This window comes from Thermothielavioides terrestris, chromosome 6, assembly GCF_000226115.1.
Source record: "Thermothielavioides terrestris NRRL 8126 chromosome 6, complete sequence".
NCBI classification, from domain to species: Eukaryota; Fungi; Ascomycota; class Sordariomycetes; order Sordariales; family Chaetomiaceae; genus Thermothielavioides; species Thermothielavioides terrestris.
Window position 1 is genome coordinate 2,271,241 of NC_016462.1, and position 27,966 is coordinate 2,299,206.

Below are 27,966 nucleotides of genomic sequence, written 5' to 3' on the forward strand. Positions count from 1 at the left end.
GTCACCCGGGGTACTTTAGACGATCGACATCGCGAAACCCATCGAACGAAGTCGAATCCGATCCAGAAATCAACCACACGGCCACACGGCAATCCCATTCGCCACACTGCCTTCAATCTCCCCCACGACAGTGAGCCAGCCCGGCCTCGAGCAACCCCGGCATGGCGGATTCAGCTCCAGGCAGCGGGACCCAATGAATGAAGGAGATCATTTGACTCAAACAGTCAGCCCCGCGAGCCAAGGTTCCCGAGCATGTGCTGAACCCTGTTGGTGCCTGGGTGGGTGTTGCGGGTGGCTCCTGCGAGGTTGTCGCGGGGGGTTGCAGTGCATAGGGCAGGCTTGGCTGGATTTGGGGACCCAGCGAGTGGGGCGCCAGCTTCCCGCGGAGCTTCAAACTCCATTATCTACCACCTGTGTAACGGGTCGAAAGAAGAACCAACACGGTTGCTTACGCTCATTGCTCCGTGTCGGTTTCCAAGGTCAATCCGTATTACTCCGCCTCTTGTCCAAGAATTATACTAGTCTAACAAACAAGACCGACGGCAAGCATGCAAGCCACCTGTCAGCCCTCGGCTCTCCGGCCTGGAACAATGGCATTCTTGGTGCCACCCAACCGCGTCACGAGCATTGGCAATGTTAGCCACTGACCAACCCTCAGAAACCGTTTGACGGACGTCCCTTCAACCTCCCCCCCATAACTGCTCGAAGTTGCTGTGCCTTGTTGCCGGAGGCCAAGAGTCCCTTGTTGATTGTTCCGTCCTGCCAAGGGCCTGCTGTTGCGTCATGTTGCTTTCCAGCGGCGCGCTACCCCCGGCCCGAGCCTATTCGGCGCCCGTTAGATAGGAGTAAACATAGGTGTGAGAATCACGACAATGTGTTCAATTGTGGTGCTGATTGACTGATTGATCGATTACCTCGTCGAGGTGCTTGATTAGAAGTGGTAGAGGTTGCCCGTGATTATGTAAGCCAATGTCGGCAGTAGCAGCCAAGAACAGTTTGGATGTGGACAGGGTGTTGCTAAAGCTCCGACAACGGCCGCGGCTTCACCTTTTTGGAAAAGTGGATGGTTGCCTCACGTTAATCCCCTTCCATGCGCTGTCAACTCGGAATGCTCAAGCTTTGAGAAGGCGCGTTCCTGGGCCGCAAGCAGCAGGATCTTTGCAAATCCGTATGGATTCAAAGGCTACGATGGCGGAGTTGGCGTGGCAATGCGGCAGGAGTTCTCGTGGTGCTGGAGTGCCGCCTCGACGACAAGAATGCTCACCCTGGGAGTACGTTGTTTACTTCATGCTTGTTGGAGGTCCTTTAGGCGTGGATCGGAGACCTGGACGGGCAGCGGCCGGCATGGTCTTCTATACGAGACCGCGATCGCGAAATACGTTTTGATGAAAGTCAAGCCAACAGAGTCTTAAACAGCATCCTGCATGTGGCATTTCTGAACACTTGCTGAATCTGCCAGTATTGGGTCATGTTTTTTTAGCATGGGGTTCCACAGGCCGATGATCGCTGCGAGGGGCGGCCCACCTCTGTTATTTTACCCCGCCGGCGGGCCGCAGAGCCCCGGAAGTTGTTAATTACACGACGCAATACTGCGTTGACCTCCAAAAAAACACGCCGAAAGCTTGAGCACACCGCCGGCCTGGCTACGACAGACAACGCTCTGCAGACACATCTGCGGAGCCCAATTGCGCGCTCACGCACAGTCCGAGCACCATGGCGGGCGCCAGCGGGTCGGATCCCACGCGGATCGCGATTCTGGGCAAGGACGACATCGTGGTCGACCACGGCATCTGGCTGGGCTTTGTGACTCACGACCTGCTGCAGCACCTGCCGTCGTCCACCTACGTGCTCGTCACCGACACCAACCTCTACCAGACCTACGTCCCGCCGTTCCAGGCCGTCTTCGACGCCGCCGCCCCGAAAGATGCCCGCCTGCTCACCTACGCCATCCCGCCCGGCGAGTTCTCCAAGGGCCGCGAGACCAAGGCCGAGATCGAGGACTGGATGCTGGCCCAGGCATGCACCCGCGACACCGTCATCATCGCCCTCGGCGGCGGCGTCATCGGCGACATGATCGGCTACGTCGCCGCCACCTTCATGCGCGGCGTGCGCTTCGTGCAGGTGCCCACCACCCTGCTCGCCATGGTCGACTCCTCCATCGGCGGCAAGACCGCCATCGACACCCCGATGGGCAAGAACCTGATCGGCGCCTTCTGGCAGCCCCGCCGCATCTACATCGACCTGGCCTTCCTCGAGACCCTGCCCGTGCGCGAGTTCATCAACGGCATGGCCGAGGTCATCAAGACCGCCGCCATCTGGGACGAGGCCGAGTTCGCCGCCCTCGAGGAGAACGCCGCCGCCATCCTCGACGCCATCCGCTCCAAGGCCTCGAGCCCCTCCGCCCGCCTCGCTCCTATCCGCCACATCCTGAAGCGCATCGTCCTGGGCTCTGCCCGCGTCAAGGCCCAGGTCGTCTCCTCCGACGAGCGGGAGGGCGGCCTGCGCAACCTGCTCAACTTTGGCCACTCCATCGGCCACGCCTACGAGGCCATCCTCGCCCCCCAGGTCCTGCACGGCGAGTGTGTCGCCATCGGGATGGTCAGGGAGGCAGAGCTGGCCCGCTTCCTCGGCATCCTCAGCCCGGGTGCGGTCGCCCGTCTCGCCAAGTGCATCGCCAGCTACGACCTGCCCACCTCGGTGCACGACAAGCGCATTGCTAGATTGTCGGCCGGCAAGGAGTGCCCGGTGGACGTCCTCTTGCAGAAGATGGCGGTCGACAAGAAGAACGATGGCCGCAAGAAAAAGATCGTGCTGCTGTCCGCCATTGGCAAGACGTACGAGCCCAAGGCGACCGTGGTCGACGACCGCGCCATCCGGATCGTCCTGTCTCCCTCGATCCGCGTCACCCCCGGCGTGCCCCAGAGCCTGTCCGTCAGCGTGACGCCGCCCGGCTCCAAGAGCATCTCCAACCGGGCTCTCGTCCTGGCCGCCCTCGGCGAGGGCACAACGCGCATCCATGGCCTCCTGCATTCGGACGACACCCAGTACATGCTCACGGCCATCGCCCAGCTCCAAGGTGCATCGTATTCATGGGAAGACGCCGGCGAGGTCCTCGTCGTCAAGGGCAAGGGAGGCAAGCTGCAGGCCAGCGCGGAGCCTTTATACCTCGGTAATGCCGGCACCGCCTCACGTTTCCTCACGTCCGTTGTGGCTCTCTGCGCGCCGTCCGCAGTTTCTTCGACCGTTTTGACGGGCAACGCGAGGATGAAGGTGCGGCCCATCGGTGCGCTTGTCGACGCCTTGCGGGCGAACGGCGTGGGGGTCAAGTATCTCGAGAAGGAGAAGAGCCTGCCGGTGCAGGTGGACGCCAATGCTGGCTTTGCCGGTGGCGTGATCGAGCTGGCTGCCACCGTGTCGTCGCAGTATGTCTCGTCCATCTTGATGGCTGCGCCTTACGCCCACAAGCCCGTGACGCTCCGGCTTGTCGGCGGCAAGCCCATCTCCCAGCAGTACATCGATATGACTATCGCCATGATGGCCTCATTCGGCATCCACGTCGAGCGGTCAGCCGAGGATCCCAATACCTACCACATCCCCCAGGGCGTCTACAAGAACCCGGCCGAGTACGTCGTCGAGAGCGACGCCAGCTCGGCTACCTACCCGCTGGCCGTCGCTGCCATCACCGGCACCACTTGCACCATTCCGAACATCGGCTCCAAGTCGCTTCAAGGAGATGCCCGCTTCGCCGTCGACGTCCTCCGACCTATGGGCTGCACGGTCGAGCAAACGGACAGCTCTACGACCGTTACCGGGCCGCCAATTGGCACACTCAAGGCCCTCGAGCATGTCGACATGGAGCCCATGACTGACGCTTTCCTGACTGCCTCGGTGCTTGCCGCCGTTGCCTCGGGCACCACCCGGATCACGGGCATTGCGAACCAGCGCGTCAAGGAATGCAACCGGATTGCCGCCATGAAGGACCAGCTCGCCAAGTTTGGTGTCCACTGCAACGAGCTCGAGGACGGTATCGAGGTGGTCGGAAAGCCATACCGCGAGCTGCAGAATCCGACCGAGGGCATCTACTGCTACGACGACCACCGTGTTGCCATGAGCTTCGGCGTGCTGGCCACCATCTCACCGCACCCGGTGCTCATCCTCGAGAGGGAATGCACTGCTAAGACCTGGCCCGGATGGTGGGACGTCATGTCTCAGGCCTTCCACGTGCACCTGGAGGGCGAGGAGGATCCGACGGCGAAACAACCCGTGGTCAACTCGTCGTCCGGCTCAGGCTCCGATCGATCCATCTTCGTCATTGGCATGCGCGGTGCTGGCAAATCGACGGCCGGCCGGTGGATGTCGCAGATCTTGAAGCGGCCGCTGATTGATCTGGACGTCGAGCTGGAGAGGAGAGAGGGCATGACGATTCCCGAGATCATCCGCGGCGAGCGCGGCTGGGAGGGCTTCCGAAAAGCCGAGCTGGAGCTCCTCGAAGATGTCATGAAGAACCAGTCCAAGGGCTACATCTTCTCCTGCGGCGGCGGCATTGTCGAGAGCGAGGCGGCGCGTAAGCTCCTCATCTCGTATAAAAATGCCGGCGGCTGTGTGCTTCTGGTGCATCGCGATACCGACCAGATGGTTGAGTATCTGATGCGGGACAAGAGCCGCCCGGCCTACTCGGAGAACATCCGCGAGGTCTACTACCGCCGCAAGCCGTGGTTCGAGGAGTGCAGCAACTTCCAGTACCACAGCCCGCACCTGGATGGCTCCGAAGACCTGCTCGAGCCCCCAGCCGATTTCAGCCGCTTCCTCTCCGTCATATGCGGACAATCCGCGCACCTGGAAGACGTCCGCAAGAAGAAGCACTCCTTCTTCGTCTCGCTGACTGTCCCAGATGTGTCTACGGCGCTTGACATCATCCCCAAGGTGGTCGTGGGGTCCGATGCGGTCGAGCTGCGCGTTGACCTGCTCCAGAACTACGACCCTGACTTCGTCGCTCGCCAGGTCGCCCTTCTCCGGTCGGCGGCGAAGGTTCCCATTGTCTACACGGTTCGTACCGTGAGCCAAGGCGGCAAGTTCCCCGACGACGACTATAAGCTGGCGCGCGAGCTGTACCAGGTCGGCCTGCGCACCGGCGTCGAGTACCTCGACTTGGAGATGACAATGCCTGCCGAGATCCTCGAGGCGGTGACCGAGGCGAAGGGCTTCACTCGCATCATCGCATCGCACCACGACCCGCAGTACAGGCTGTCGTGGAAGAACGGTTCCTGGATCCCCTTCTACAACAAGGCGTTACAGTACGGCGACGTGATTAAGCTCGTGGGCGTGGCCCGTGAGATTGGCGACAACTTCGCTCTCACTAACTTCAAGACGAGGATGCTCGCTGCTCACAACAAGCCCGTGATTGCGCTCAATATGGGCCCGGCCGGCAAGCTCAGCCGAGTGCTGAACGGTTTCATGACGCCGGTCAGCCACCCGGCTCTGCCGTCCAAGGCCGCTCCCGGGCAGCTGTCGGCGGCCGAGATCCGACAGGCGCTGGCGCTCATCGGCGAGCTGGAGCCCAAGTCGTTCTACCTCTTCGGCAAGCCCATCGGCTCGTCGCGGTCGCCCGCGCTCCATAACACGCTGTTCGGCGCCACCGGGCTGCCGCACCAGTACTCGCGCTTCGAGACGGACCGGGCGTCGGACGTCCAGGACCTCCTCCGCTCGCCCGACTTCGGCGGCGCCTCGGTGACCATCCCGCTGAAGCTCGACATCATGCCCCTGCTGGACCGGATCTCGGACGCGGCGCGCGCCATCGGCGCCGTCAACACCATCATCCCGGTGGCCCCGTCCGCCGACGGCGCCAAGCCAGCCCTCCTCGGCGATAATACCGACTGGATGGGCATGGTGTTCGCGCTGCGGTCCGCCGGCCTGGTGCAGCGCTCCGCCGCCCGCCCCGGCGCCGCCATGGTCGTCGGCTCCGGCGGCACCACCCGCGCCGCCATCTACGCGCTACACTCGCTGGGTTACGCGCCCATCTACGTGGTCGCGCGCACCCCGGACCGCGTGCGCGAGCTGGCCGCCGGCTTCCCCCCCGACTACGCCGTCCGCCACCTCGCCACCCCTGAGGACGTCGCCGCCCTCGCCCCGGACGCCCTGCCCGCCGTCGCCGTCAGCACCATCCCCGCCGACAAGCCCATCGATCCCGGCATGCGCGAGGTGCTGGTCCGCGCGCTGCACGCCGGCAATGGCGGCGGCGGCGAGACCGACGGCGCAACACCCACCGCCGCCGCCAGACCCCCGCGCGTCCTGCTCGAGATGGCGTACATGCCCCGCCACACGCCGCTGATGCAGCTCGCCGAGGACGCCGGGTGGAAGACCATCCCCGGGCTTGAGGTGTTGGCTGCGCAGGGGTGGTATCAGGTACGTTTTTTTTCTTCTCTTATTCTTTACTCTCTCCCTCTCCCTTTCTCGACCCTCTTCTGTTGTTCCATCCCTCCATTTATTAGTGCGTGGTTTGCATTGTGGAGGTATGGCTGGCTAACCAAGACGTTGTTGCTGTACACAGTTCCAACTCTGGACCGGCATCACGCCGCTGTATGCCGATGCCAGGGCCGCTGTTATGGGCAGCGAGTCTGCGTGAGCGGTTAGGGAGACGGTGGTGGTGGTTGGCGTGGTGGCAGCCTGTTGGATGGATGGGTAGGGTTAGGGGAATGAATATGTGTTGCCGGACTGTCCCTCGTCTCGCGTCCGGTCCTGGCTCTGGTCGCGGGTTTCTGCTTTTTTCTGATTCTGCCAGTGGTACTCTGAGGTGCCTACCTCGGTACCTTTTATCGACATACTACATAGGCACAAAAAGGTGGGGGGGGGGGGGGGGTTGGTACGTGCAAGGACGGAGCTTGCGTAGAGAGGGGCAAGTTGTCGGCTTGCTGGTGCGCGAGTCGAGCTGCACGGGATAGAGAAAAAGAAAAGTAGTCGTGCCTTCTACATGCGGTCTACCTTCAGCTTTGCTGTAGACCTTGACTTTTCGGGGTCTACTGAAAAGGTGCAGTCGGTGATGCTAAGCTTGCGTGTACTGTACCTTTGTGTTCTATGTAGCATGGGGTGTTTGGTGCCATAGCAAGCAGGCCCCTTCCCCGGGTTGTTTACTGCTGATTACTCAACTTACTCACCCTCGTCGTTGTGTGGCTTGGAGACACAGCGAGATACCCCGTCGAGTAGTGAACTCCTTCTTATCTGAAGTTCATCCATCTAGACACAAGAGTTTATACGCACTTATTTACGCCTATTTTATTGGTGTTCCTATTCGTGTTGCGGTTGGGTTGGGTTACATACCTATGCAGTGAAGTTGAAATAAGGTCCTGCTCTGCCGCTGCAGCCGCTTGACAGGGACATGGGTGTCTTGTTGGATGCAGGCGGATAGCTGCCCAGGCTATAGTGTAAGCGCATATCAGGGTCTGACGGCGAGGTCCCCCGCTTCCCAGAAGACCGAGGAGCGGACATCTTCTATGGGCATGGATAAGGTAGCGTTGGTAGACCCTGCCTCTGTCAGGCTTGGAAGAGATGGTGGGCGGGTTGCTGACGTCCTGCATCTTGGTGCTGATTGCTCTGACCGGGAGACAGCCATAGGGGCACTGATCGTCGAGGACATCATCATAGTGGACATGGTCGGGGTCTTGTCTCCATACTGGGAAGCAGGGCGGCCTGATGCTTGACTGGGCATTTACTGTGTCAGTTGTACCGACGGGTTTTTTTTCTGATTGTAATGTATCTACGGGTATCTAGGCTTGGTTGTCTGTGTGCTGGTGAGAAGCATCTCCCGGAATCTGCCCACGCGTCACGCAACACGCCCGACTGTTGCTGTGCTGGACATGTCCTCTCCGGTATGTACCTGACTGTACATAAGACCGCACCCGTCATGTACGTCTCGTGACCACCATCGGCCGGAAGCGATCATGCCACCACCCCCCGTTACTTCACTTCTTTGTTGGGCCGAGAGCCGGCATGCTCGGTCCCTATCCCATCATACCACGTATCCAGAAGAGTTCATATGTTAATGCCATCGGCGATGATGACACGGCGACATTTCTATAATACGTCTTGGACAGCGAATTTCCGCATCCGACGAACGCGATCGTCGGGTGCCCGACATCACCATCACCATCGGGACGCTCGCGAGCCTGGTGCCGTGTGTGGGCAGAGAGGCACGGGGTGTGGCCAGGGAGGGGAGGTCCGCGTGAGGAATGCTATAGCGGGTGGAATGCTCTAGCGTCTTCTGTCTGCTCATTTTGCTGCTTAGTGGCATGTCCGGGAGCGGCTGGCAGGCGGAAGAGGTTCGGCGGTTCATCATCAGGCTATTAGGTACCTTGGTGCAGTAAAGTGTGCAATAGGAAGTTCAGGTGGGTAACTTGCGCCAGTTGTTGACATGCAGATCAGATCGGACGATTCCGTCGGGAAAGTGTTCGATCCCGGGAGCAACGCTGCTCAGGTTATCCCGGGGCAGCCCGCTCAATGGGGAATGGGGCCGCTGATGATGTATAAGGAGACGTCAAAATAGACACCAGAAGAGGGTGATCATCGGGACCCCTGCGTCATGAACCGGCTTTGGCAGGGATATTTTGGCTGTCATCCTGGCTAGAGTGATACGAACAAGATCTTGCTGCATACAATGATCGTGTCCGGCAAGCGCAATCGCTTCTGTTTCCGATTGCTGTAAAAGCACGAGGTTTGATGGACTAGTCGTGGGTGACCAGTCGAGGAGTGTGTTCAAGGCGGTGGTGGTGTGACTGCGTCATTGGCCAGGCGAGCAGGAAACACAACAGCGCTTCATTTTCTCACATATATCGTCTCGCTGTTCTAAAACCCATGCCAGCCAACCGTCCAGCAAATTCCCAGCCCCATGTTCTCCGAGACCCCCCCAAGAAACAACCGCAGTGTTGCTCGCCGCGAGGCCTTTTATTCTATAACCCTAAGCTCGTCTCCGAACCCCTGATAACCCATACAAGAGAGAAACAGCACGGAACTACCATGCCGAGCGCTGTTGGTGATACAATGAAACATGATCATGTACAGTCTATCAGGTTTGACTCCCATCCCAGAACCAATGATTAGCGACCAAGGAACGCCATGTTCCGCTCGAAGAATGACATTCTCTCTCCCCGAGAAAAAAGAACAGGCACCGTGCGATGCAGTGGTTCATGACTTCGTCAAAGAGCCCACACACCTGCTAGCCAGCTAGAGCGCGCTTGGGAAGACAAGGAAAGGACATCCGATGCCGATTGAAATAATAAAAAGCGATACGATGAAGTAGTGACGTTTTGGAGAATCGAAGCGGTGTTCAAGAAACTTGAAGAAACGGGATGAAGCACCCCGCCCAAGTCCGGTCTGATGACGTCAATGGCGTTGACTGTGAGGTTGCGAAGTTGCGGCGCAGCAGGCAACGAAGATCGGCAGGGTCCTGCCAGCGCTGGCGAATTGGTCCACTCGGGTACCCCGGAGCCGCGCCCAAGAATGCGCTGGAAATAGCCCAAGAATGCATGCAAGACCACAGAATCCGGGGCGGACACACAGTGCATTTTGTACTGTAGTCCATGGAAATGCTGAAGTCCATGTGGGTTCCCCATTGGGCTGCCTCGTAACCTTGGTGGGGCACGATTCGCTGGCCAGGTCGAGTCGCAACCTCTTTCGGACGGATGCAGTGCGTCGGTCGACGTCATCGCGATGCAATATACCGTTTCTTCCATGGACCCCGTGTCCTGCCAGCAAGCTCGGATTGTGTGCGTGGAAGCTGGACGGGACGCAGCCAAGCCGCCTTCAGGCTTTCGGCGCAACCGTTTGCGCTGTCAGGTGCGGCAGCCCAAAGCGCCAAGCGTGCAGCGACCGCTGTCGCCCAAGTTTGAGACTTCAGTTGTCGCTGTGCCCTCCGCGCCGGCGCTGCTTTCCCGGGAACTCAATCTCCGGATGGCACACTTTGTAGTGACGAGTGAGCGCGTCCGCCCGGCTAAAGGTCTTGTCCTCGGTGCATAGATCACACCGGACTTTCTGCTTGTTGGGGTTATGAATGGTCCCCTCGTGCCGCGTAAGGTCGTACGGTCTAGAAAAGACCGCGTTGCATGGTTTCCCAGTGCTCGGGTTCAGCCGGTCGCACCGGTGCGGGCCAGCCTGCGTGTTCAGCAGACTCGAAGTCATGCCCGTCCCATCCGGCCGCCGAACTCCGCCGAGGCCGTGCGCTTGCCGGTGGCCCTCCCTCTTGTGCTTTTGCAGCAGCGCAGGTGTTGCAAACCGCTGCGTGCAGCCGTGGTAGGTACAAGTGTACGTCCCACCGTTTGCCCGGGTGTCGTCGATCCTATGCGGGGTACCGCTGTGCGCAGATTCCGTCGTCGCCGTGTCCGCCGACCCGAGTCTCGTCGCCGCGGGCGACTCGTTGGTCACCGATGGCACTGCGCTCTGCGGCCGTTGCTGAGGAATGAAGGGGTAGTGTTGCGGTACCGGAACGGGTCCCGGCACTGAGGAGGCAAGGAAGTTGTTCAAGGCACCGTTGTCCATCGGCAGTCCGTGGAACACCGGCTGCTGCTGGCCGTGGGCTGCAGCAGCCTTGTTGATCGCGTCGGCGTTGAACCCTGCTGTCGTGTTCTGCTGCGGGAAGAGCGGGAAATTCGCTTCACCATCGGGCTCGTGGAACTCGAGCATCGCGTCCTTGGGCGAAATCGTCTGCGGCGTGGATGTGTCGGTTGACCGAGCGATGTGTTGCTGCATTGCTTGCGCGTCGTGCAAGGCCTTACTCTGCTCCCGCATCTGCTGCGCCGAGCCAAATCGCGCCTGCGACGACCCAATGCTTGGCGGGAGCTCATGAAGCGGCAGGTGAGCAAACGGCGAACCCTGGCGGAACGGCGACCGGTCTCGAGAGGTCGCCGACATTGACGAACTCGTCACCGCTGACAGGTGCTGATTGTTCGCGGCCTGCAACCGTTGGTTGAACACGTCGCTCGTAGGCGATATCGATGTCGGACCCGACGACGAAGACGTAATCGTGAAGTTGGGATTGAAGAGCTCATCGTTGAAGGCGTCCGTCATGGTGCGGCCGAGCTTCGGAACGGCAGGGACGGCTGCTTCGTCCATGGGTGGTGAGTGGCTTGCGCTTGAGAGAGAGCCGAGGAAGTACTCGAGAAGATCTGAGCTAATCTCACCAGTATTGTGCCGCTTATCCTCTTCGGGCTCCCCAGCTGGCGTGGCAGGTGAGTCAGATGCTATTGAACTCGCCACCGACACGGGCTGTGACCGGCTTGATCCAGTCGCGTGGTCTGATGGCGGCATCAGGCCACGGTCGTTCCTGCGCCTCGGCGCCGTAGCGACGTAGGGGTAAGATGCGGAATCGGCGGCGCCGTAAGACGGTGGTGTTGAGGTGTAGAAGTTGTCGTGCGTCACACCAGGGAGCGACTTGGCCGCCAGCTGGTAATTGTTGAAATCATCCGCACCGTGGAAGACGGGGAAGGCGTCCCCGATCGAGTCGTTCACGGCGATCTGAGGATTCGCGAAGTTGTGGGAGAAAGGCGAAAGCGGGCCATTCGATCCCAACGAGGACCGGGACGATTCTCGATTGTGCGAGAAATGGCTGACCGATCGCGGAGTCACCTGGTGGGCGTTCGGCACCCACGCTTCCGTTTGCATCGCGCCGGATTGTGCGAAGAGCGGTGCAGATGGCCCGGTGACAGCTTGGCCGCTTTGTGGCGGGGGAGGGAACAAAGGACCCTCGCACAGCTGAGTTGGGGTGGGGATGCTGTCGAAGGTGGACAAAGGCGAAGAGTCGATGCTCGAATACTGAGACAGTACCGATTGCGTCGAGACCGGCGAAGACGATAGACTGGGATGTTTGCTCGGGCTCGATTCGAAGTCGTCGAAATCGAAACCCAACGTGCTCGGGTCGGCGTCGAGGAGCGACGCTGCGTGCTGCGCGGGGTCCTGGGAGGCCGACTGAAGGTGCTCTGTTGGGTGGTGTTGCTGGTGGAAGAATGGAGGTTGGCTGTGGTTCGGTAACATGGTGTCCAGCTGAGTTTTGTGTAGGTTACTGATGCGTGGCGAATCGACGCGGAAGACTGTGGAAGGAAGCTACAAACTGATTCTTTATAGCAATACGGCCCCAGGTATGTCCCTGTAGTTCTGGGCGTGTGACTAATGGAGGGGTGAATGCGGGAATGGGTGACGGAGATACGATGACGTAGGGTCACTCAACGAAAGGAGCCGGCAGCGGCAGACAGACCCCTGCCGCAGGGCGGGCGCAAGGGCCCCCCTGCCGCTGGTGCTGTGCTTCGCTGTGCATGGGTTCCGTGGTACTCGTCGGTACCCGCCTGAAGCCGAATGTACACTACATGCCCGCACGTACTGTACTTCTATTGGTCGGCCCAGGACCGACTCAGCCAGGATGGTGCGGGCCGGTTGTTTGTGGTTAGGCCCGGCCTGGGCGCCTTGGCTTTGGTCTGCGACACCAGAAGCTCCGGAGATCCTAACACACCTGATGCGCGAATGCGCGAGTCGCGGGGACCCTGTGCCGAGTGGTTCTGCCGACTGCTTCGAGATTCGACTCGGCTGTGCGAGCGCTTTCATCGCCCAAATGTTGGTAATCGCTAATCGCCTAACATCGCAGAAACTTGCCCAAGAAAGGCCGGGAAAGGCGCGCTGACTCACGGGAAGAGCGGCCAAGGAATATGCCGACTCACGTTACCTGAGTTGCTGCAACGGGAATGTGTGCCGGCGAAGGGAGCTTGACGGTTGGAAATCTGTGTCCGGGTCGATAGAGCAGCGGACGGCGATCATGAGCGCGCTGGTCTGGAAGCGTGTCCATTGTGTCGCAGTAGGCGGATGCAAGGAGCGATTTGGCGGCCTTGTCGCGGCCTTCTGGTCTGGAAGGCATGGATTGGAATACGAGACGGTCGTTTGCGTCGATCGGGAAGAGCAAATCCAGCAGGTCTGGACCACTGGAAAACTTGGCAGTCGGGCCCGAGAGATTGAACACGTGACTAGTCCTGCACAGAAAAACTCAGGTATGTTGGAACTATGGGCCGCCGTCTCAGAGGAAAAATTGAAGTCTGCGAATGGGTGTAAGGTATGTCCGGATACAGCAGAGTTTTTCCACCCTTACACAGTAGGCAGGGTCAGTGCTAGGGTCCTCCAGACCTTACACGAACGGCCGTAGTGTACTGAATTTGGAATCCGCCCATCGACACAGCCACTTCGGCATTCCCAACGATTTCGATGTCGTGGAGGGCTCTCCGGCATCGCAAACTCCTTACCGACAGCGAAGAGCCAATCCGAATGCATTCGGCGATCTCTTGTCTCGGTAAAAATTTCTTCAGATCTGGCACGACCGGGGGTTTTGGGGATGTAATCCGTACACCACGGCCCGGAGTATTCTCATTGAGGGAACCCCCCAAAATAGCGCCCACCCCTCTCTTCGAGCGCGCTTTCCTACGGCATTACCCAGTTTTTGGCGCAGCGTCTGTCCACGCCTGCACGGTATTCCAAATAAGCGGCCTCGGAGTAACTTGCGTGTTACTGGCAGGCACGGCCCGGAATGATCTCTAAAAAGGTGCTGACGCATGGGATGTCGGCGGGTGTGGCTGTTCATCTAAGTTGGCGATCTCGGCAGACCCCAGCTGAGACGAAAAGATGCCGTACGATAACTACTTGAGTTGGACCACAGACGAACAGGGTTGAGCACTACGCAACGTCGCATAGCATATACAGCAGGACACAGGGAGAGGAGGGGAAGGGAAAGGAGGGTGAGGTCGACTCGAGTTCCGCGAATCCTGTTTTTGTCCCGTCGCACTTCTCAGAGTTTTCTGATGGCCATGGCCTCGCTTGTCACGAGGCCGGGCTGTCCAGCCGCATCTCGTAACAGCCGCATCACATGATCCTGGCAGCTGAGGAGAGCCCACCCGAGCGCAACTCCTCTCGCGACTACCTTTTGTATTCCGTACGCTGCAATATATCAAGCGGGGTGTGCATTTAGTCTTCTGAGTCAGATGTGTAAGGCGGACAAAGTCCTGCGTACACGGTGACTCGGTTGGGTCGGCCAAGCGATTGCGAATCACATCTGGGAGGATGACCGATCTCGGCATGGCTGTCGTCCACGCCGCTTGTGCGCCAGAGAGCTAAGGCGCGGATTATGTAATGTACGCTAAGCACACGTACCCTGACACCGTCCCGCAAAACAGCCCAACCTAAAAGCCACTGCAAATCAAATCCCGGTTTCCGTGACAGCCCGGCTCCGCGATGGTTCCAAGGTGCGCATTTTCTCTTCGCAGCGGCCGACAATGCATCCCCGTCAGCAACGCACACCGAAGGATCCCCGGCCGTCTCCGTAAGTCCGACTGCGGGGATAACTACACTACACTACTTAGCGCGCGGGATCGACGGCTAACGATCAAGCCAAGCAACACCCGCGCGCTTCCAGCTGTTTCCACTCCTCTGACTAATCGGCAAGTTGACGACCAACGTTACGTGGTAGTGTTATGTCCGTTCTTCTTACAAGACGCGCGTAACTGATGAGTAATGATGATGCCTCATCGATATCTCGCTCCTGTACGGCGTTTGGGGCACCGCATCCTCTGGTGTGCGTCTGCCGTAAGGGGAAGCAGGGCGCGCTGGCTCGCTGTCCGGCGTTGACTTGCGACACGATGTCGGCGAACGGAAGCGGTGTACGGAGTACTCCGTAGAACCAACGCCACGTTCCTCAGCTCCCGCTGCCCGCTGCGAAATCTTCTGCTCGGCTGAACTTCAGCGTGGCTGATTCACAAGGAGGGAGCACGGCTCGTCGGCGCACCGACTAACAACAGTTGTAACTCACCGGTGCTGCATGCTGCACCACGTCTTGGTGTATGTGTACGTACCTTATGTACACTATGTACCGCCCCAACGACCCAGGGGCAGTGACACCGTCCGTTGAGATGCAGACCTGGCGGGCCAAGGTCCACGTGTCGCGTGCTTCAAGCTGTGTACACGACTGTGCTCAGCAAGTTGCAGTGTACAGTACAGCTCAGTTAAGAAGCGCGTACGGATGGTGTAGGACATTCTGGAAGCCGGCTGTGTGGCTTGCTGATTTGGCAGACCCCCTTGGTTTTGGCTGTCCAGATCGCCCGTGCTCAACATCTGTTGCAGAGGAACGACACCCAATCGAGGCGTTGGGTTGCACCAGAGAGGCTGCGCCGCACATCTGGCAGATGGCATCCGGGCCCACCCGAACCACCCGAAGTTGGCCAATGATGTTGGGAGGGTGCCCTCGCCAAGGGCGCGCTAGTGTGCAGATCTTTTTGGCCTTGTGTCGGCGCCGCCGGGGCCCGGGAAGGGGTGTTCCAGACGCTCGGAAGCGACCGTTGGTTTTGATCGGGCGAGAGCACACGGCGCAGGAAGAGACAAGGGCGCGGAATTGAAGCCGTTGAGTCCGAAATGCACGCCAATACACACGGGACACTAACTACACTACGCAGTAGAATCAACACCCGCCATCCTCGAGTCGGCAAGGTCCTCTCGAAGAAGATCTTGCGCTTTGCAGTTTAGGGGGGCTCTTTCCCCAGCGTCAACGACTCGAACATGAAACGGGAAGCTCTAGTGTAGGGGCTCGGGGTGTCGGGGATGGAGCCGCTGGAACGTGTTTGGTCCATCGACAGCTTCCATCCCAGCTTCTCGAAACAAACAGTCAGCGATTATCCCAGGAATTGACAATCCACGGATGAGTGATGCCCCAGTGGGCTCATGGTATTCGGTAGTTACCTACCTACCATAGCGCGCCACGGGGGGTTGTCGACATGGTCTCCACTACCATCTTGCAGTACGGATTGGATCACATAGTCGTAGGAGAATGTTCAATTTTCCAAGATCATCGCTATGAAAGTCGCCTAGACGAAATTCTCCTACCTCTTAGAGTACAATGTAGTCGAGAGAGCATCCCTCAACGTAAGAGAGTATTTTCAAGAGAAGGGATTATTTTCAAGTGGAAAATTTTGGGTTGAAGGTTAACCGTGGAAGGAGAGTTGAACGTACGTTATCCTCCGAGGGGAAATATTTCGGTCTGTGGGACTGTCCCTGACCAAGGAGACGGGCGCCATGACCATTTCGACAACCACCCGTGGCGCGCTATGGTATTCATTGGGTCGTCGCTGCAAGTTGCAGGCGCTAGGTGTCTCGCGATTTCGCACATTTCTCGGGGATGAGGCGATCGCAAGTGCAGGTACTGTACTGTACATTTCGACAGGTTACAGTACTTGGTCCGGTACACGACGAGTGACAGTACACTACCTGACACAGAATGGAGGCTTGCATGTTCGACATGTGGCAGCCGTGCGCAGCCACACACGTAGAGGGTTCCTTCTGCAGAAGTGAAAATTCCGCTTTCGTCCAGAGCAAATGCAGAAAAAATTTTCTTCCCATCGTTTATCCATACCGAAGGCTCGGGAGGGAACGCCGGCCACCAGCGCCGGAGAAGCGCAGTTTGGATGTGTTGCACCGCAGCCCGCTAATGCAGGACATCTAGTCCAATCCACGTGCATCTGGATCGGTCGAAAAAAAGTGCGGGTCTCTGGGAAGCCGAGCGGTTGGCAGGGGTTGCAGCCCAGCGGCGGGTTCCACTCGGCCTCGGCTCTTGGGCCTGTTTCTCATTCGTCTCACGGCCCTTGACCGATGGACCGAACGACGGACCGAATCTGTGTTTGTGAGTTGCGACCATGTCGTCTTTCAGCCTTCCATGGTCCTTCCGATGCACAGATCCGGCGTGACGGACTTTTTTTTCCCAGAACCCGCATGCGGTGCATCCATCTCGGCGTCAATTACGAAAGAAAGGCCGAACGCTCCGAAACCGCCGGAAGGAGCTGAGTCACAGTCTCGAGCAGGAACTCTAATCCAGACACCGAGACTCCCGCAGCATATACCTACCACCTGCCTACTTGATGATTCCATTCCGCACAATGGCGAAGCTGGCTGCTGAGTGGTTCGCCCTTTCGCGATGCCGGCGGCATCCAGGCGGGCGATTACTCAGCCAAACACACTCTTAGTTACCTGCCGCAGCCTTACGATATTCACAGCACTCACTGTTGACCTAATACGAACTGGAGGTTTAGTGATTGAGGACGATTGCCATACACCGTAACTGAGCATTGGGAAATGGCTACGGAAGCACGGAGGTACAAATTCCTTCTCCTGTAGGCAACAACATCTCTAGGTCGGGGAGGGACGTTATAACTCCTTCAGTAAGGCTGATATTACCACAATACATACACGACTGTGTAAGTTACCCCCGTGGCAAGGCAGCCTCTCCCCACGTGCCAGGGACCAGGGCTATGGAGCTGAAAACTCCCTGTCCACCCATCCCTTGTTGTCTTGGCCCTGACAGACATGGGGGCCCCCCCCCCACCCCGGGCCGTCAACGAGCATCCGGAAGAAACGTTGCTTGCGCAGGGGCAACTGCAGGCATGGGGTTCCAGACCACTGCAACGGAAGTGGAAAGTGCACCGTGCTGGTATGGAGGTAGCCAACTCCGCGTACTTTGTAGCCTTGCCTGCCTGAACCAGGCAAACGCAGAGACTCGACATTGACTCATCTCGCCATTTCTGCTTTGACACAGTCTTTGCCCAAACTTCAGACGATTAACTAGGTAGCTTGACGTTTTCAGATTTCCGCGGAGTCTGACTTCGCGGGAAAGGGGAGGGTCGCCGGGCCCGGCCGTGGGAACTTGGGCGATCACACGTTCGCCGTGTTCGGTAAGCCCCCAGGTCTGGCCTGCTCCGGGTCTCGGTGAAAGGCCGTGGAAGTTCGGCCGGGATGGGACAGGGAGTCTACACTAAATAGAAAGGCGGCCGGGAATTTTGACCGATCAAGGTTCTAGTGTAAGGTAGCCAGGCCTCCGAGCTCCAGACCGTTCGATTTGCGCGGCTGGTGCAACACCCAAACCGCCCAGATCGGGCGGAAAGGGAAAAAAAATTCCCGTGTTGGTGCGCCAGCAGATAGGAGGTTGCAGGAGAAGTCAAATCGTTGGGTTGCATCATGTGCTGATTTACACCACTTGAAACACCAAACACCCAAAGAGAAGAGCTGGATCCTTGAGTAAAAACATTTCGCAATTTTTCCACCTCCACCTCATAGCTAACCTTCACCCCCCGCCAACCCACCTCCTGTACACCCCCCTACCCCTTACCCCCTGCATCCAAGTTGACTTCCTCGCAGCTGTGTACATGTACAACCTAGTTGAGGAGCAGTCGCAATACGCAAGGTCAGCTACATCCAAGCAGCTCTGACTCGTCAGAAAAGGCCGCCAACACCATTTTTCAGACAACGAACTCCACCCCCTTATCTCCAAGCTCCAGCAGATGCTAGAAAGAAACGGCGATCGTGACGAGCGATGCGCGTAGGTATCGTTAGATGGCCCCAATTGCCGAAAAAACACGCACCAAGATCGGACACGCTCCACTACCGCCGGGCCCCTATCTCCATTGATCTGCCTTCCCTTCTTTCCCTTCCTTTCCCCGCAGCCGCTAGGATGGGGGGAGGGGATAGCTCCCCACTGTATCCGTTTCGTTTCTGATGCCGCGTCGCCCCACCGCAGGAACCACTGCTCTTCACTCAAATGATAATAAGCTGTGAATGCCGAGTCATGTCAGCCGCGCCGTCGATCCAACCCCATGCAAAAAGACTCCCCACCCCCACCCCTGAAGCAACCCGATTCCCCAGCACACAACTGTTCCAGACAAGTAGGTCAAAAAAGAAGCAGAGAGGAAGGACTCACCTCGATCAACTTCTCGGTCAGCGCGTAGCACGCCCGGTCCGGCTGATGCTCCAGCCCGGGACCGCCGGCGAGGTTGAACGAGCAGCTGCGCCAGAGTCCCCCGAAGCCCATGTCCTCGAGCAGGTCATTGAGCGCCGCGGCGGCGGAGGAGGAGGAGGAGGCCGAGGCACCGGCGCCGGCGCCGGCGTTGTCGAGGGCGCCGGCGAACTTGGGGTTGGCCGTCATCGTCTGCAGCAGCGTGTGCGCGGCCTCGAGCGTGGCCGGCGACTGGCAGTGCAGCAGGATGTCGTCGAGGAGGGCGATGATGGGGGCGCACCTGTTTTAATAACAACCAGACAGGTTAGTAATCACTAGGAATGCAAATAAAAATAGTTTGAAAAAAGGGCAGTGGGCGCATGGGGCTGGTTGGGGGATGAGTTACAAATGCATGACGACGGCCGGCCGCCCCAGCGCGATCCGGTTGAGCCACTGCAGGCTGCGGTTCTGCACCGCGTCGTCGAGATACTGGAAGTCGACCAGCTCGATCGCCGTGTTCAGCAGCAGGTCCTTGTCCTTCAGCTGCGCCAGGTCCTGCTCCGCCCGCAGGGCGCCGGGGTCCAACAGCCCTGCGGGGCTGACATTGATGCCCGCCGCCCAGAGGTGCTCGCGCAGTTCGTCGGCCGAGGTCGTGCGCGCCAGGATCAGCGACATGTAGGGGGAGGTGACGAGGTCGCGGATGTCCCGCTCGGCGACGGCCGCAGCGCCGGCGGTTGCGTTGCTGTCGCTGCTCTTCTTCGGCGTCGTCATCTCCAAGAAGGTACACAAGACCCTCAGCGCGGTGGGCCTGGTGACGCTGTCGGTCAGGCCCCGCACCAGACACGCGCACGCGGCGTAGTGGAAGTTCTCGCTGTTGAAGTGGATGCCGTAGGCCTCGTCGAGCGGCAACGCTGCCTCTTCGAGCTGGCTGCGCCCCTGCAGCAGGTACGGCACCATCCGGTCGCCGCCGTTGCGCATGTCGCCCGTGATGCTGATGTTGGTAAGCACGGCCTCGAGGAAGAGCGCGGTGCAGTTGAACAGGTTGGGCGGCACCAGCCGGAGCAGCGACATGGCGAGCCAGAAAAGCTGCAGCCCATAGCGCGACGCCGACGGCAGCTTAGCCATCATCTTGGACAACGACGTGACGATGGCGACGAGCATATCGCTGTTGTTGTCCTCGGCGAAGCGGCCCACGCTGTTGCGGAGCGCCACCAGGACCTGGTACAGCAGGTCGTCGTCGACCTCCTCGCGCGCGAGGCAGCCCATGACGGTGAAGGCCCGCGGCTGTATGGCCGGATTGTTTTGGAACGCTGTGCTGGCGACGAGGCTCATCCACCGAGAGCGCCAGGCGTTGGCCACGTCCACCGACGGCGCCGCGATGGAGCACGTCTCGAAAAGGATTGTGGCCAGGTTCTCTGTCGCAGCGAGCGTGGGCGCGGCCTCCTGGTTTGTCGATATCGACGCGCCGTCGCGCATGAAATTGATCGAGTTCACAAAGATCTCGTTCTTGGGATCCGAGAGCATCTCCAGCGTAGCCCTGAGCTTGTTGAGCCGGTTTTCGTCCAGCGCAAACGAGGTGCACGCCGAGTGGATCGAGTTGATCAGCAGCCGGTGCACGACGACTCTGACGTCAGGCATGCCGGTGTTGGCGAGCATCGAGACGATGTGGAAGATCTCGGGCAGATACAGCTGCGCTTGCACTCCGCTATCGAACGACAGAGCAAGGCAAAACTGCAGCAGCACGCAGATCTCGTTCCACACAGCATTATCCGGCAGATATTTGGTCGGCCGCAGTGACGACCGGTTGAGCGCTTTCCGCAGGCGCGAGATGATCTTGCCCCTTAGGGTGATGGTGCCAATCGCGCGGGCAATCGACGTCAGCGTCTCGGTCTGGTCGTCTTCAAACCCCAGACTCAGCGCCGTCTTGACAATCTCGTCGAGGAGAATGTCCAGCAGCACCTCGTCCTGGTAGATGACAGGCCAAACCGACTGCTCCAGCGCGAAGGTCAACGTCGGGTCCGAGAGCGCGACGTCGATCAGCTTCCTGAACAGCGCCGCGATCTTCTCCCGCCCCTTGTCGCTCTCGGGCTCGCCCGCCAGCAACGACGCCCGCAAGCCGGGGATCCAGGGCGCCATGTACGCCAGGCTCAGCGGCTTCTGCTCGTCCAGGAAGCTGTCCCACCCGACGAAGAACTCGTTCAGAAAATCAGCCGTCAGCTGCGGCTCCGTCTGCGCCAGGCTCTTGCTGATCTTGATGATGAACTGCGACGGGTCCAGCGGCACCGATATGTCCTTGGCGCTCATGAGGTCCGACGCAGCCGTGAACTTGAACGCCTTGCATAGTGCGCTGAGCAGGTTGTACGACGACAACCTCAGCGCAGGGTCGGGCGTGGCCAGGTTGGTCAGTGCTAGGTTCAGCAGCGTCCCCGGCACGTCCTGCGGCCGGATCAGCCGCTCGAACGACTTGGTCGCCCGTGTGTCCTTGGCGTACTTCGCCTTCGCCGCGCGGATAGCCTGGAGCACGTCCAGCTTCTTCGGGCTGGTGAAGTACATGACGATCTTGCCGTTGTCGGCCCTGAGACCAAATGCCGAGTCATCCTCGGTCTGGATCGAGGTCGGTGCCTCGTCCACGTCGCCGAGCCGGAAGATATCGTTGACCGTCGTGCTCAGGCGGAAGCCGGGGATCTCCTGCTTTTTGGTCGTGGTGACTTGGACATACTGACTGCCTACCTTGATCACCACGTCGATCTTGCCCTTGGATTTTGACAGCCTGATGATGGGCTGGAAGACGTATCGCGTATCTGTCACTACGCTGATTGTCTCCTTGGGAAGATGAAGGTGGGTGAGGTGAAAGTGCGCCTGGAGCTCCTGCAGGCTCCCGATTAGATGGTACTCGACGTTCGCTGGACTGAACACGCCGGTCTCGTTCTTGGTGGAAACACGGAGAATGCGCCTGAAGCACTTCTTGGCGGCGCTGTTCATGTTGTAGATGTAGATTCGCGTCAGTTGTTTGGACAGTTCCGTCGGCGTCAGCAGCTCCAGCTTGTGAAGAAACTCGTCTTTGGGCTCGTTCTGCCCATTATAGCAGGTAGCGTCGATGAGAAGGCCGAAGGGACGATGCCACAGCCGGCTGGCGAGCTTGAGGTAGCAGTACAACAAGGTGTCGTAGTCGATCGACTCGCCGTCTATGTTGCGAAGGATAATGCAGATGATGGAGAGCCCGTCCTTGCTCTCGCCGCCGTCGTATACGGCTCGGGCTGTGAGGAACGACTCGGTACTGCGGAAGGCATTGCGGAGCATGAAATCCTGAAACCTGGAATACAACGGCGGGGTGTTTGCGGAGATCTGAGGCCGATTCCACGTCACAGCCAGCGGTGGCGGGCCTAGGTTCATGATGAGATTCCTCAGAGGCTCCAGCACGGGCGAGCGGCTTCTTGTCGACTCGGCCGGCGACCGAACGAAATCCCTCCTCTCTTTGGATGCGAGCCGTTGGCGGACATGGTCCCAATGCTCGTACAAGAACCTGTGAAGCGCTACACAGGAGCCGAAGTCAAACGATTCGCCCTTGACAGGTTGCTCCACCGCGGTTGTCGGAACCTGCGCGATTCAGTCAGCCCAAGTCGGGCCCGATCACAGCCAAACAACAGCGTCTAGACGTACCGAACTTTCTCGCAAGAAGGTCGTAACCTTGTATATGTTGTTCGTCAAGAAGTCAATCAGCGGGAACATATACGGCTCCTTGGCGCCGAACAGCACGTTATTTGCCAGGTTTTGGATGACCTTGGCAATAAGCAGCAGCCCGCGGCGCATCTCCTTCGAAGGCGGTGTAGAGACCAGACCTTCCACCTCGGGAGCAACGATCGCCGGGCAGAAGAAGCGCAGGAAGATGAAGGCGCCGACGGCCGTGTATTTTGCTTCTGGGAACCGCTCCACGACCGATTCCGAGATCTGCGGCTGTCAGCATGCACGAACACGTTCGGCCTCGGCGGGCTAAACCTACGATGTTGCAAATCTTGCGGAACGATGCTGGCATGGCGGCCGCCGAGCCACAGATATTCTCGATAAACACCCTCGTCACGATCTGCAGATGCTCGGCGTTGGTCTGCAGCTCCTCGGGCGAGCTGACCCTAGCGGGATCCAGCTCCAGACTCAGGTCCTTGGAAGTCATCATGAGCCTCTCGACAACGTTCTGCAGCGTGTCTTTGAGGTAGTTGACGCCCTTCCACTTAGCATAGATGGACAGCATCTTGGTCGCAACGCAGGTTCTCCGGAGCAGCTCGGATTCGTTTTCTGCAAGGGGCGTCAGCTGAGCGAGCGACAGTCACTCAAGTGGTCATGGGAAAGAAGTCGGCCCACCTGTCTCCTCAATCTCCTGCTTGATCAGCGCCTCGAGCAGCACAAAGATCAACCCCCTTGGTTCAAATATATTCAACAACGAAACCGTGAGCTCGTCAACCTCATGGCTGGGACAGACAGCGCTCATGGCCGCCGCCAAGCTCGTATCGCTGGTCAGAAGCTGCCAAGGAGACACAAAACTGTGAGCATCCACCCATCCTGTTCCAAGCCACATATGATGCGTGCACAATGGATTGCTCACCTCCAACAACTCGTCATATTTCTCATTCACGGCCGCATCGCTCAGGTTATTGAACTCGGTGCCCTGGACCAGGATGTTATGCAACACCCTGACAAAGGCGGTCCTGATGTCCGGGTTCTCGTGGTAGCCAATACTCAGCGAGTGCTTGAGGCCGACATCAATGTTGGCACTGAGCAAGTTCGACAGGATGGTGATGGCCAGGTCCGCCGTCGACGCCTCCGACGCTGGGCCATAGCCGCCGCCAGCACCCCCGGCAGCAACGGACGCCGAAGTCATGCTGCCGCCAGTGCCGAAATGGTGATGGCCATGGTAACCGTGGTGATGAGGGAGGGACTCGCCCAGCCTGCCCAAGTCCGACCCACCAGAGTCCATGTTAAGCAGCGACAGGAAGCGATTGAAGTACTGGTGGAACATCTGAGACTTGAGCTCGCTCGTGCCGGCGTCGGTCTGGCCGTCACCAGGCTGGAGCGGCAGGCGGAACGTGAGGGTGGCGAGGGAGCGGAGACAGGCCCTGTCAAGGTCACGCTGGACACGGGCCATCTCGTCCTGGCGGGCGCCGCTGGCGGCATGGGCCGCTGCACCGTCGCTGCGCGGGGAGCGGGGACGGGCGATCCAGCTGAAGATGTACTCGAGCAGCTGGTTGCGGATGCGCACGTCATCGCGCAGGTTGAGCTGTTCCTTGCGCTTGGTGACGGCCTCGACGAGCTGGCAGACTTTGATCTTGACTCGGAGGCTGCTGGGGCTGTCGGTCACACCGTCTAGAAACCTGGCGAAGTTGAGGCAGAGCCCGCCGAGGTGGAGGCTGGACGCGGCGCCGAGGTCGGAGGGAGTGTCGAGACGCTCCAGGAGGGCCTTGAGGAGGGACGAGGATTGCTCGGCGAAGATGATGTCGTTGTCTTGGCCCTTGAAGCTCGGCTCGAGAGCGCCCGTAAATAGCACGTCGAGCTCTGCCTCGAGCGCTTTGAATAGGGGCTGGAACAGCGACGGCGGCACCTCGGTGGACAGAACGTCTCTCATGGTCTCGCGGACTCGGACGTTTGCGCAGGCCAGCTGCTGGACGCTTAGCCGGAGATAGCGCGTGAGCAGCGGCTCCTCGTGGATCCCCGACGACAGACGGTCGATCCACCTGAGCCCGCTGATCGCAGGCTCCTCCAGATTGACGGCCTGTTCGGCCGTGCAGATACCGCCCAGCGAGGCGAGGAAGCCCGAATAGTTGCGCCACTCGGCCACCGTCCTCTCCAAGATGCCGTCACCGTTCGTTTGAGAGATATCCTTGGAGAGATGGAGCCAGCGATCAAAGACAAGCTCCCACGCGTCGAGGATTCCGGTGCTGGGATACTGCATGCGCCTCAAGAGCGCCCTGATTCTCTTCTGAAACGCCACAATGCCGGTGAACCGGAAGTCGCGCGAAGCTATCTCACCAAAGATCTCGCCGTTGCGGAGCAGAGTGAGCGACGACTTGGCCGTCGCGGGAGCGGTATCGATGAGGCGGCATTCGTCGAGGAAGGTGCTAATGCAGGATGTCACCATCTGGCAGGCCTCCATGTCTGCTGAGCAGAGAGACACGAGGAACAATGTCTCCAGCTTGGAAGAGGCAGCAGTCCGCTCGGGAATGTCGTCAGAAGTTTGGCCGAGTTCCTGGTGTATGTCAATAAGCCCATCACAGAAAATGCCAGCCCCGAATGACGCACCGGTATCGAGGTGAGGAGAAGCAACCTCGATTCCAAATAGCCATTGATAGACCTGAGCTCGTCAGCGGTACAGGGCAGTCTCGCCCGGTCGCAGATCGATATGAGGATGAGTGAGCTGCGCTCGTTATTAGCCCCTTTCCCATTGTTCAAACAGCTGACCTAGAGCCAAACATACGTAAGTCGCCAGAACCTCGTCTTAAACGCCTTCGACCCCAACCCCTTGGACAGTCTCAGCGTTGTCAACAACTGCTCCTTCGCAAACAAGCGCTTCGCAACGCCGGTCGCCAGTCGCCTGACCGACTCGTTGGCAGCAACGATGCATGAGATGAGCGCCTCGAGATTTTCCTCGTAGAAGCGGTCGCGCTCGGTGCGGTCCGTGGGCGGGCCCTCGAAGAGCGTCATGGGCGAAGCGTCGAGGAAGTTGAGGATATTGCACACCATGTTAACCGAAGGGGCGCTCTCCACCGCCTTGCGCTGGGCAGTCTGCTCCTCGATGTATCCCTCGGCCAGGAGTTCAGACACAGTCTTTTTGCAGTTAGATGATTGCTCCGATATTCACGAAATGACCGCGAACAAGAGAAATTAAAATAAAAAACTTTACCTGCAACTGAGCCTGGACGAAAGCGCTCGCGGCCGTGAACAGGGGCTGATACCGGCTATTGCCGAGCCGCGCGAAATGGGCGCACCCCTGGATCACGGCAGTCTTGAAGCTATGCGGTGCTGAGGGAGAGAGGCAGGCCGTGGCGAGCGACTCGAGACAGTGCTCAAAGTTGAGGTGCGCCAGCGACACGAACGCCGCCGTCATGATGTCCTGCTCGTAGGCCAGGATCTCGGCGCCGGGCGCAAACCGCCGGAAGACGGCATCGCGCACCTCGTCCTGGACGTCCATCGCGTAGCTCACCAGGGCCGAGTCGCTCTCGCCGTCAAAGTGCCTCGCGACGCGCAGCAGCAGCACCAGGCAGTAGGCGGCCTGCTCGTTGCGGTTCCGCAGCGACTTCCGCAGCCCGTCCAGGAACTGCACCTTCTTGGCCATGCCGGCGGCTTTCGAGTCGCGCAGGTTGCTGGCCACCTCGAACACGTCCGGCTGCAGGAACAACAGCGTCATCTGCATCGGATACAGCAGCTTGCGCCGGCCATTGTCGCCGATGGTGAGCGTCATGTCAAACAGCGTGTCGGGCGCATTCTCGCGGCGCTTGGGACTGTGCACCGAATGCAGCTGAACGAACTCGGTCGGATGGCGGTCGATCCAGGAGGTGATGAGCTGGGGCACGACGATGGCTATGGTGTTCTGGAAAGTCTTGCGGAAGTGCAGGAAGCTAGAGCAGAACTCCTGGATCACGAGGCTCAACTTTTGGCTGTCGACCCAGAAGAAGGAGACGGTGCGCATCATGACGAGCGCCGCGCGTTCCTCCTCGGCGGCGATGGCGGCCGCGGCCGCGTTCGGCGCGCCCTGGGCGGACACGGTGGTGCGGGCCGAGTACATGACATTGCGGAAGTAGTCGAAGGCAGCCGGCCAGGTAGACGCGGTCACGAACTCGACGATGAGCTTGACGTGTGCCTCGATGGCGGCCGCGTGGGCTTGGAGGAGGCTCCGAGTCTCGGGGGGCTCGCTGGACGACGAGGAGACCGGGGTCCGCGACGGCTCCTCCGGGGAAGAGGTCGTCGCATGTCTCGCGGACGCGTCGTCGAGTATGGTCTTGGCGGGCAGCATGTATCCATCTGGAATGGGCTCAAACAGCACCTTGACGACCTCGAATATGCGGGCGAGCTGCACCTCGCTGAGCGCTTCGGGCGGGTAGAAGGCGGCTCGCCGTGAGGAGGACAACGGCGGGTCGGGCGCGGGAGAGGAAGCCGCCCCATCGCCGGGACCCTTCGGGCGGTGCCAATTGCTGGCGCAGCAGTCGGCGATGAGCTCGAGGACGTAGAGCTCCGAGAGCAGCACGTGTGGCGGGTGCGAGAGCACGGATTTGTAGGGGCGTATGAGGTCCTCGAGAAGCGACAGGAGAGCGTCGAGGATGAGGCCGATGGAGGATGCGCTGATCTTGACGAGAGTGGCGCGCGTGATGGAGACGATGTCGTCCTGGGAGAGGTCCTGGGTCGGCGTGCCGGTGCGGTGGGGGAGCTGTCGGGCGAGCGAGAAGGCGTGCGTCGTCAGTCAGCCAGTCCATCACGAACAGAATAGCCAGCAGCAAAAACTGGCGACAATTGGCAAAACTGAACGTACTCTCGTAGTGAGCCTGTCCACCAGGCAGCCCACCAGGCCCGCGTCGCCCTTCATTGCGCGTTTACGAGTGCAGGACTCGGCCTGCGCCTTCTCATGATTGGGTTCGGTATAATTTCCAGCTTATCTCTTTTCTCCTCCTCCGTGCTCGACCTCGGGCGTGGAATGTCTAGGTAGGCCGCACCGCGGATCTATTCAGGCTCGTCGGGTCTAACTAGAGACAAGATGCAACAACGGCAGACTGGTGCAGGCGCACCGAACGCCGGTCCTGCGGCAGCCGTTGGTGCGGGCGAGCAGACGCCGGGAAGGGAACGTGTGCGCGAGACGAAGACGAGGCGAGACGAGACGGACCGCGGAACGGCAAGCGGGACGGGGAGGTTTGTGGCTTTCCTCGCGCCGGGGCGCACTGCCGGACTGCGGAATGCGGCAAGCTCCCTAACCTTAAGGCGGGGGTGACATGCTGAGCACGCCAAACCAGAGCGGGGACCCCTACACCACACTACCTGGTAGTGTGCAACCTCGAAGCCCGCAGTGGGGGGCTCGGCGGGCCAGCGGGCTACCTAAGTGGGCCCCGTTGGGGGGCCGAGAGCCCACTAATAAAACCATGAATTCGAGGTGGGTGGCCCGCCGGCACGAAACCACCACAACGCCGCACACCGCCCGCCAGATTCCCTCCGTCCCTGGCGGTTCCTGC

At 59.6% G+C, this 27,966-nt stretch overlaps 4 protein-coding genes across 4 annotated transcripts; 2 read left to right on the forward strand and 2 right to left on the reverse strand.

The window, feature by feature from the left end:
- The first annotated feature begins 1,553 nt into the window (after window positions 1-1,553).
- THITE_2124223 (uncharacterized protein) lies at window positions 1,554-6,974 on the forward strand. The gene is made up of 3 exons (XM_003657901.1): window positions 1,554-6,402; window positions 6,548-6,637; window positions 6,839-6,974. Exons 1-2 carry the CDS (start codon window positions 1,714-1,716, stop codon window positions 6,620-6,622), a joined length of 4,764 nt encoding a protein of 1,587 aa, XP_003657949.1. The 5' UTR covers window positions 1,554-1,713; the 3' UTR covers window positions 6,623-6,637; window positions 6,839-6,974.
- A 2,828-nt stretch (window positions 6,975-9,802) lies between these two features.
- Window positions 9,803-12,245, reverse strand: THITE_2124226 (uncharacterized protein). Its single transcript, XM_003657902.1, has 2 exons — window positions 11,166-12,245; window positions 9,803-11,087 (listed from the first exon to the last, which is right to left on the reverse strand). The coding sequence occupies exons 1-2, from the start codon at window positions 12,013-12,015 to the stop codon at window positions 9,883-9,885; spliced, it is 2,055 nt and encodes a 684-aa protein (XP_003657950.1). The 5' UTR covers window positions 12,016-12,245; the 3' UTR covers window positions 9,803-9,882.
- Window positions 12,246-17,274: 5,029 nt separating this feature from the next.
- Window positions 17,275-17,753, forward strand: THITE_2124229 (uncharacterized protein). Its single transcript, XM_003657903.1, has one exon. It carries the CDS (start codon window positions 17,362-17,364, stop codon window positions 17,530-17,532), a length of 171 nt encoding a protein of 56 aa, XP_003657951.1. The 5' UTR covers window positions 17,275-17,361; the 3' UTR covers window positions 17,533-17,753.
- An 813-nt stretch (window positions 17,754-18,566) lies between these two features.
- Window positions 18,567-27,697, reverse strand: THITE_2124231 (uncharacterized protein). Its single transcript, XM_003657904.1, has 11 exons — window positions 27,276-27,697; window positions 25,653-27,173; window positions 25,227-25,576; window positions 25,052-25,166; window positions 23,361-24,998; window positions 23,120-23,279; window positions 22,764-23,053; window positions 22,424-22,711; window positions 19,170-22,360; window positions 18,749-19,064; window positions 18,567-18,600 (listed from the first exon to the last, which is right to left on the reverse strand). The coding sequence occupies exons 1-11, from the start codon at window positions 27,327-27,329 to the stop codon at window positions 18,586-18,588; spliced, it is 7,938 nt and encodes a 2,645-aa protein (XP_003657952.1). The 5' UTR covers window positions 27,330-27,697; the 3' UTR covers window positions 18,567-18,585.
- Between the last annotated feature and the right edge of the window lie 269 nt (window positions 27,698-27,966).

Coding starts and splice junctions, on each gene's coding strand:
- THITE_2124231 (XM_003657904.1), bottom strand. CDS start 27,329: ATGAAGGGCGACGCGGGCCTGGTGGGCTGCCTGGTGGACAGGCTCACT. Junction 25,577..25,652: donor TCGTCCAGGCTCAGTTGCAG/GTAAAGTTTTTT, acceptor AACTGCAAAAAG/ACTGTGTCTGAACTCCTGGC. Junction 23,054..23,119: donor GCAGGAGATTGAGGAGACAG/GTGGGCCGACTT, acceptor CGCCCCTTGCAG/AAAACGAATCCGAGCTGCTC.
- THITE_2124223 (XM_003657901.1), top strand. CDS start 1,714: ATGGCGGGCGCCAGCGGGTCGGATCCCACGCGGATCGCGATTCTGGGC. Junction 6,403..6,547: donor CTGCGCAGGGGTGGTATCAG/GTACGTTTTTTT, acceptor TGCTGTACACAG/TTCCAACTCTGGACCGGCAT.
- THITE_2124229 (XM_003657903.1), top strand. CDS start 17,362: ATGGGGGCCCCCCCCCCACCCCGGGCCGTCAACGAGCATCCGGAAGAA.
- THITE_2124226 (XM_003657902.1), bottom strand. CDS start 12,015: ATGTTACCGAACCACAGCCAACCTCCATTCTTCCACCAGCAACACCAC. Junction 11,088..11,165: donor GGATAAGCGGCACAATACTG/GTGAGATTAGCT, acceptor CCATGGACGAAG/CAGCCGTCCCTGCCGTTCCG.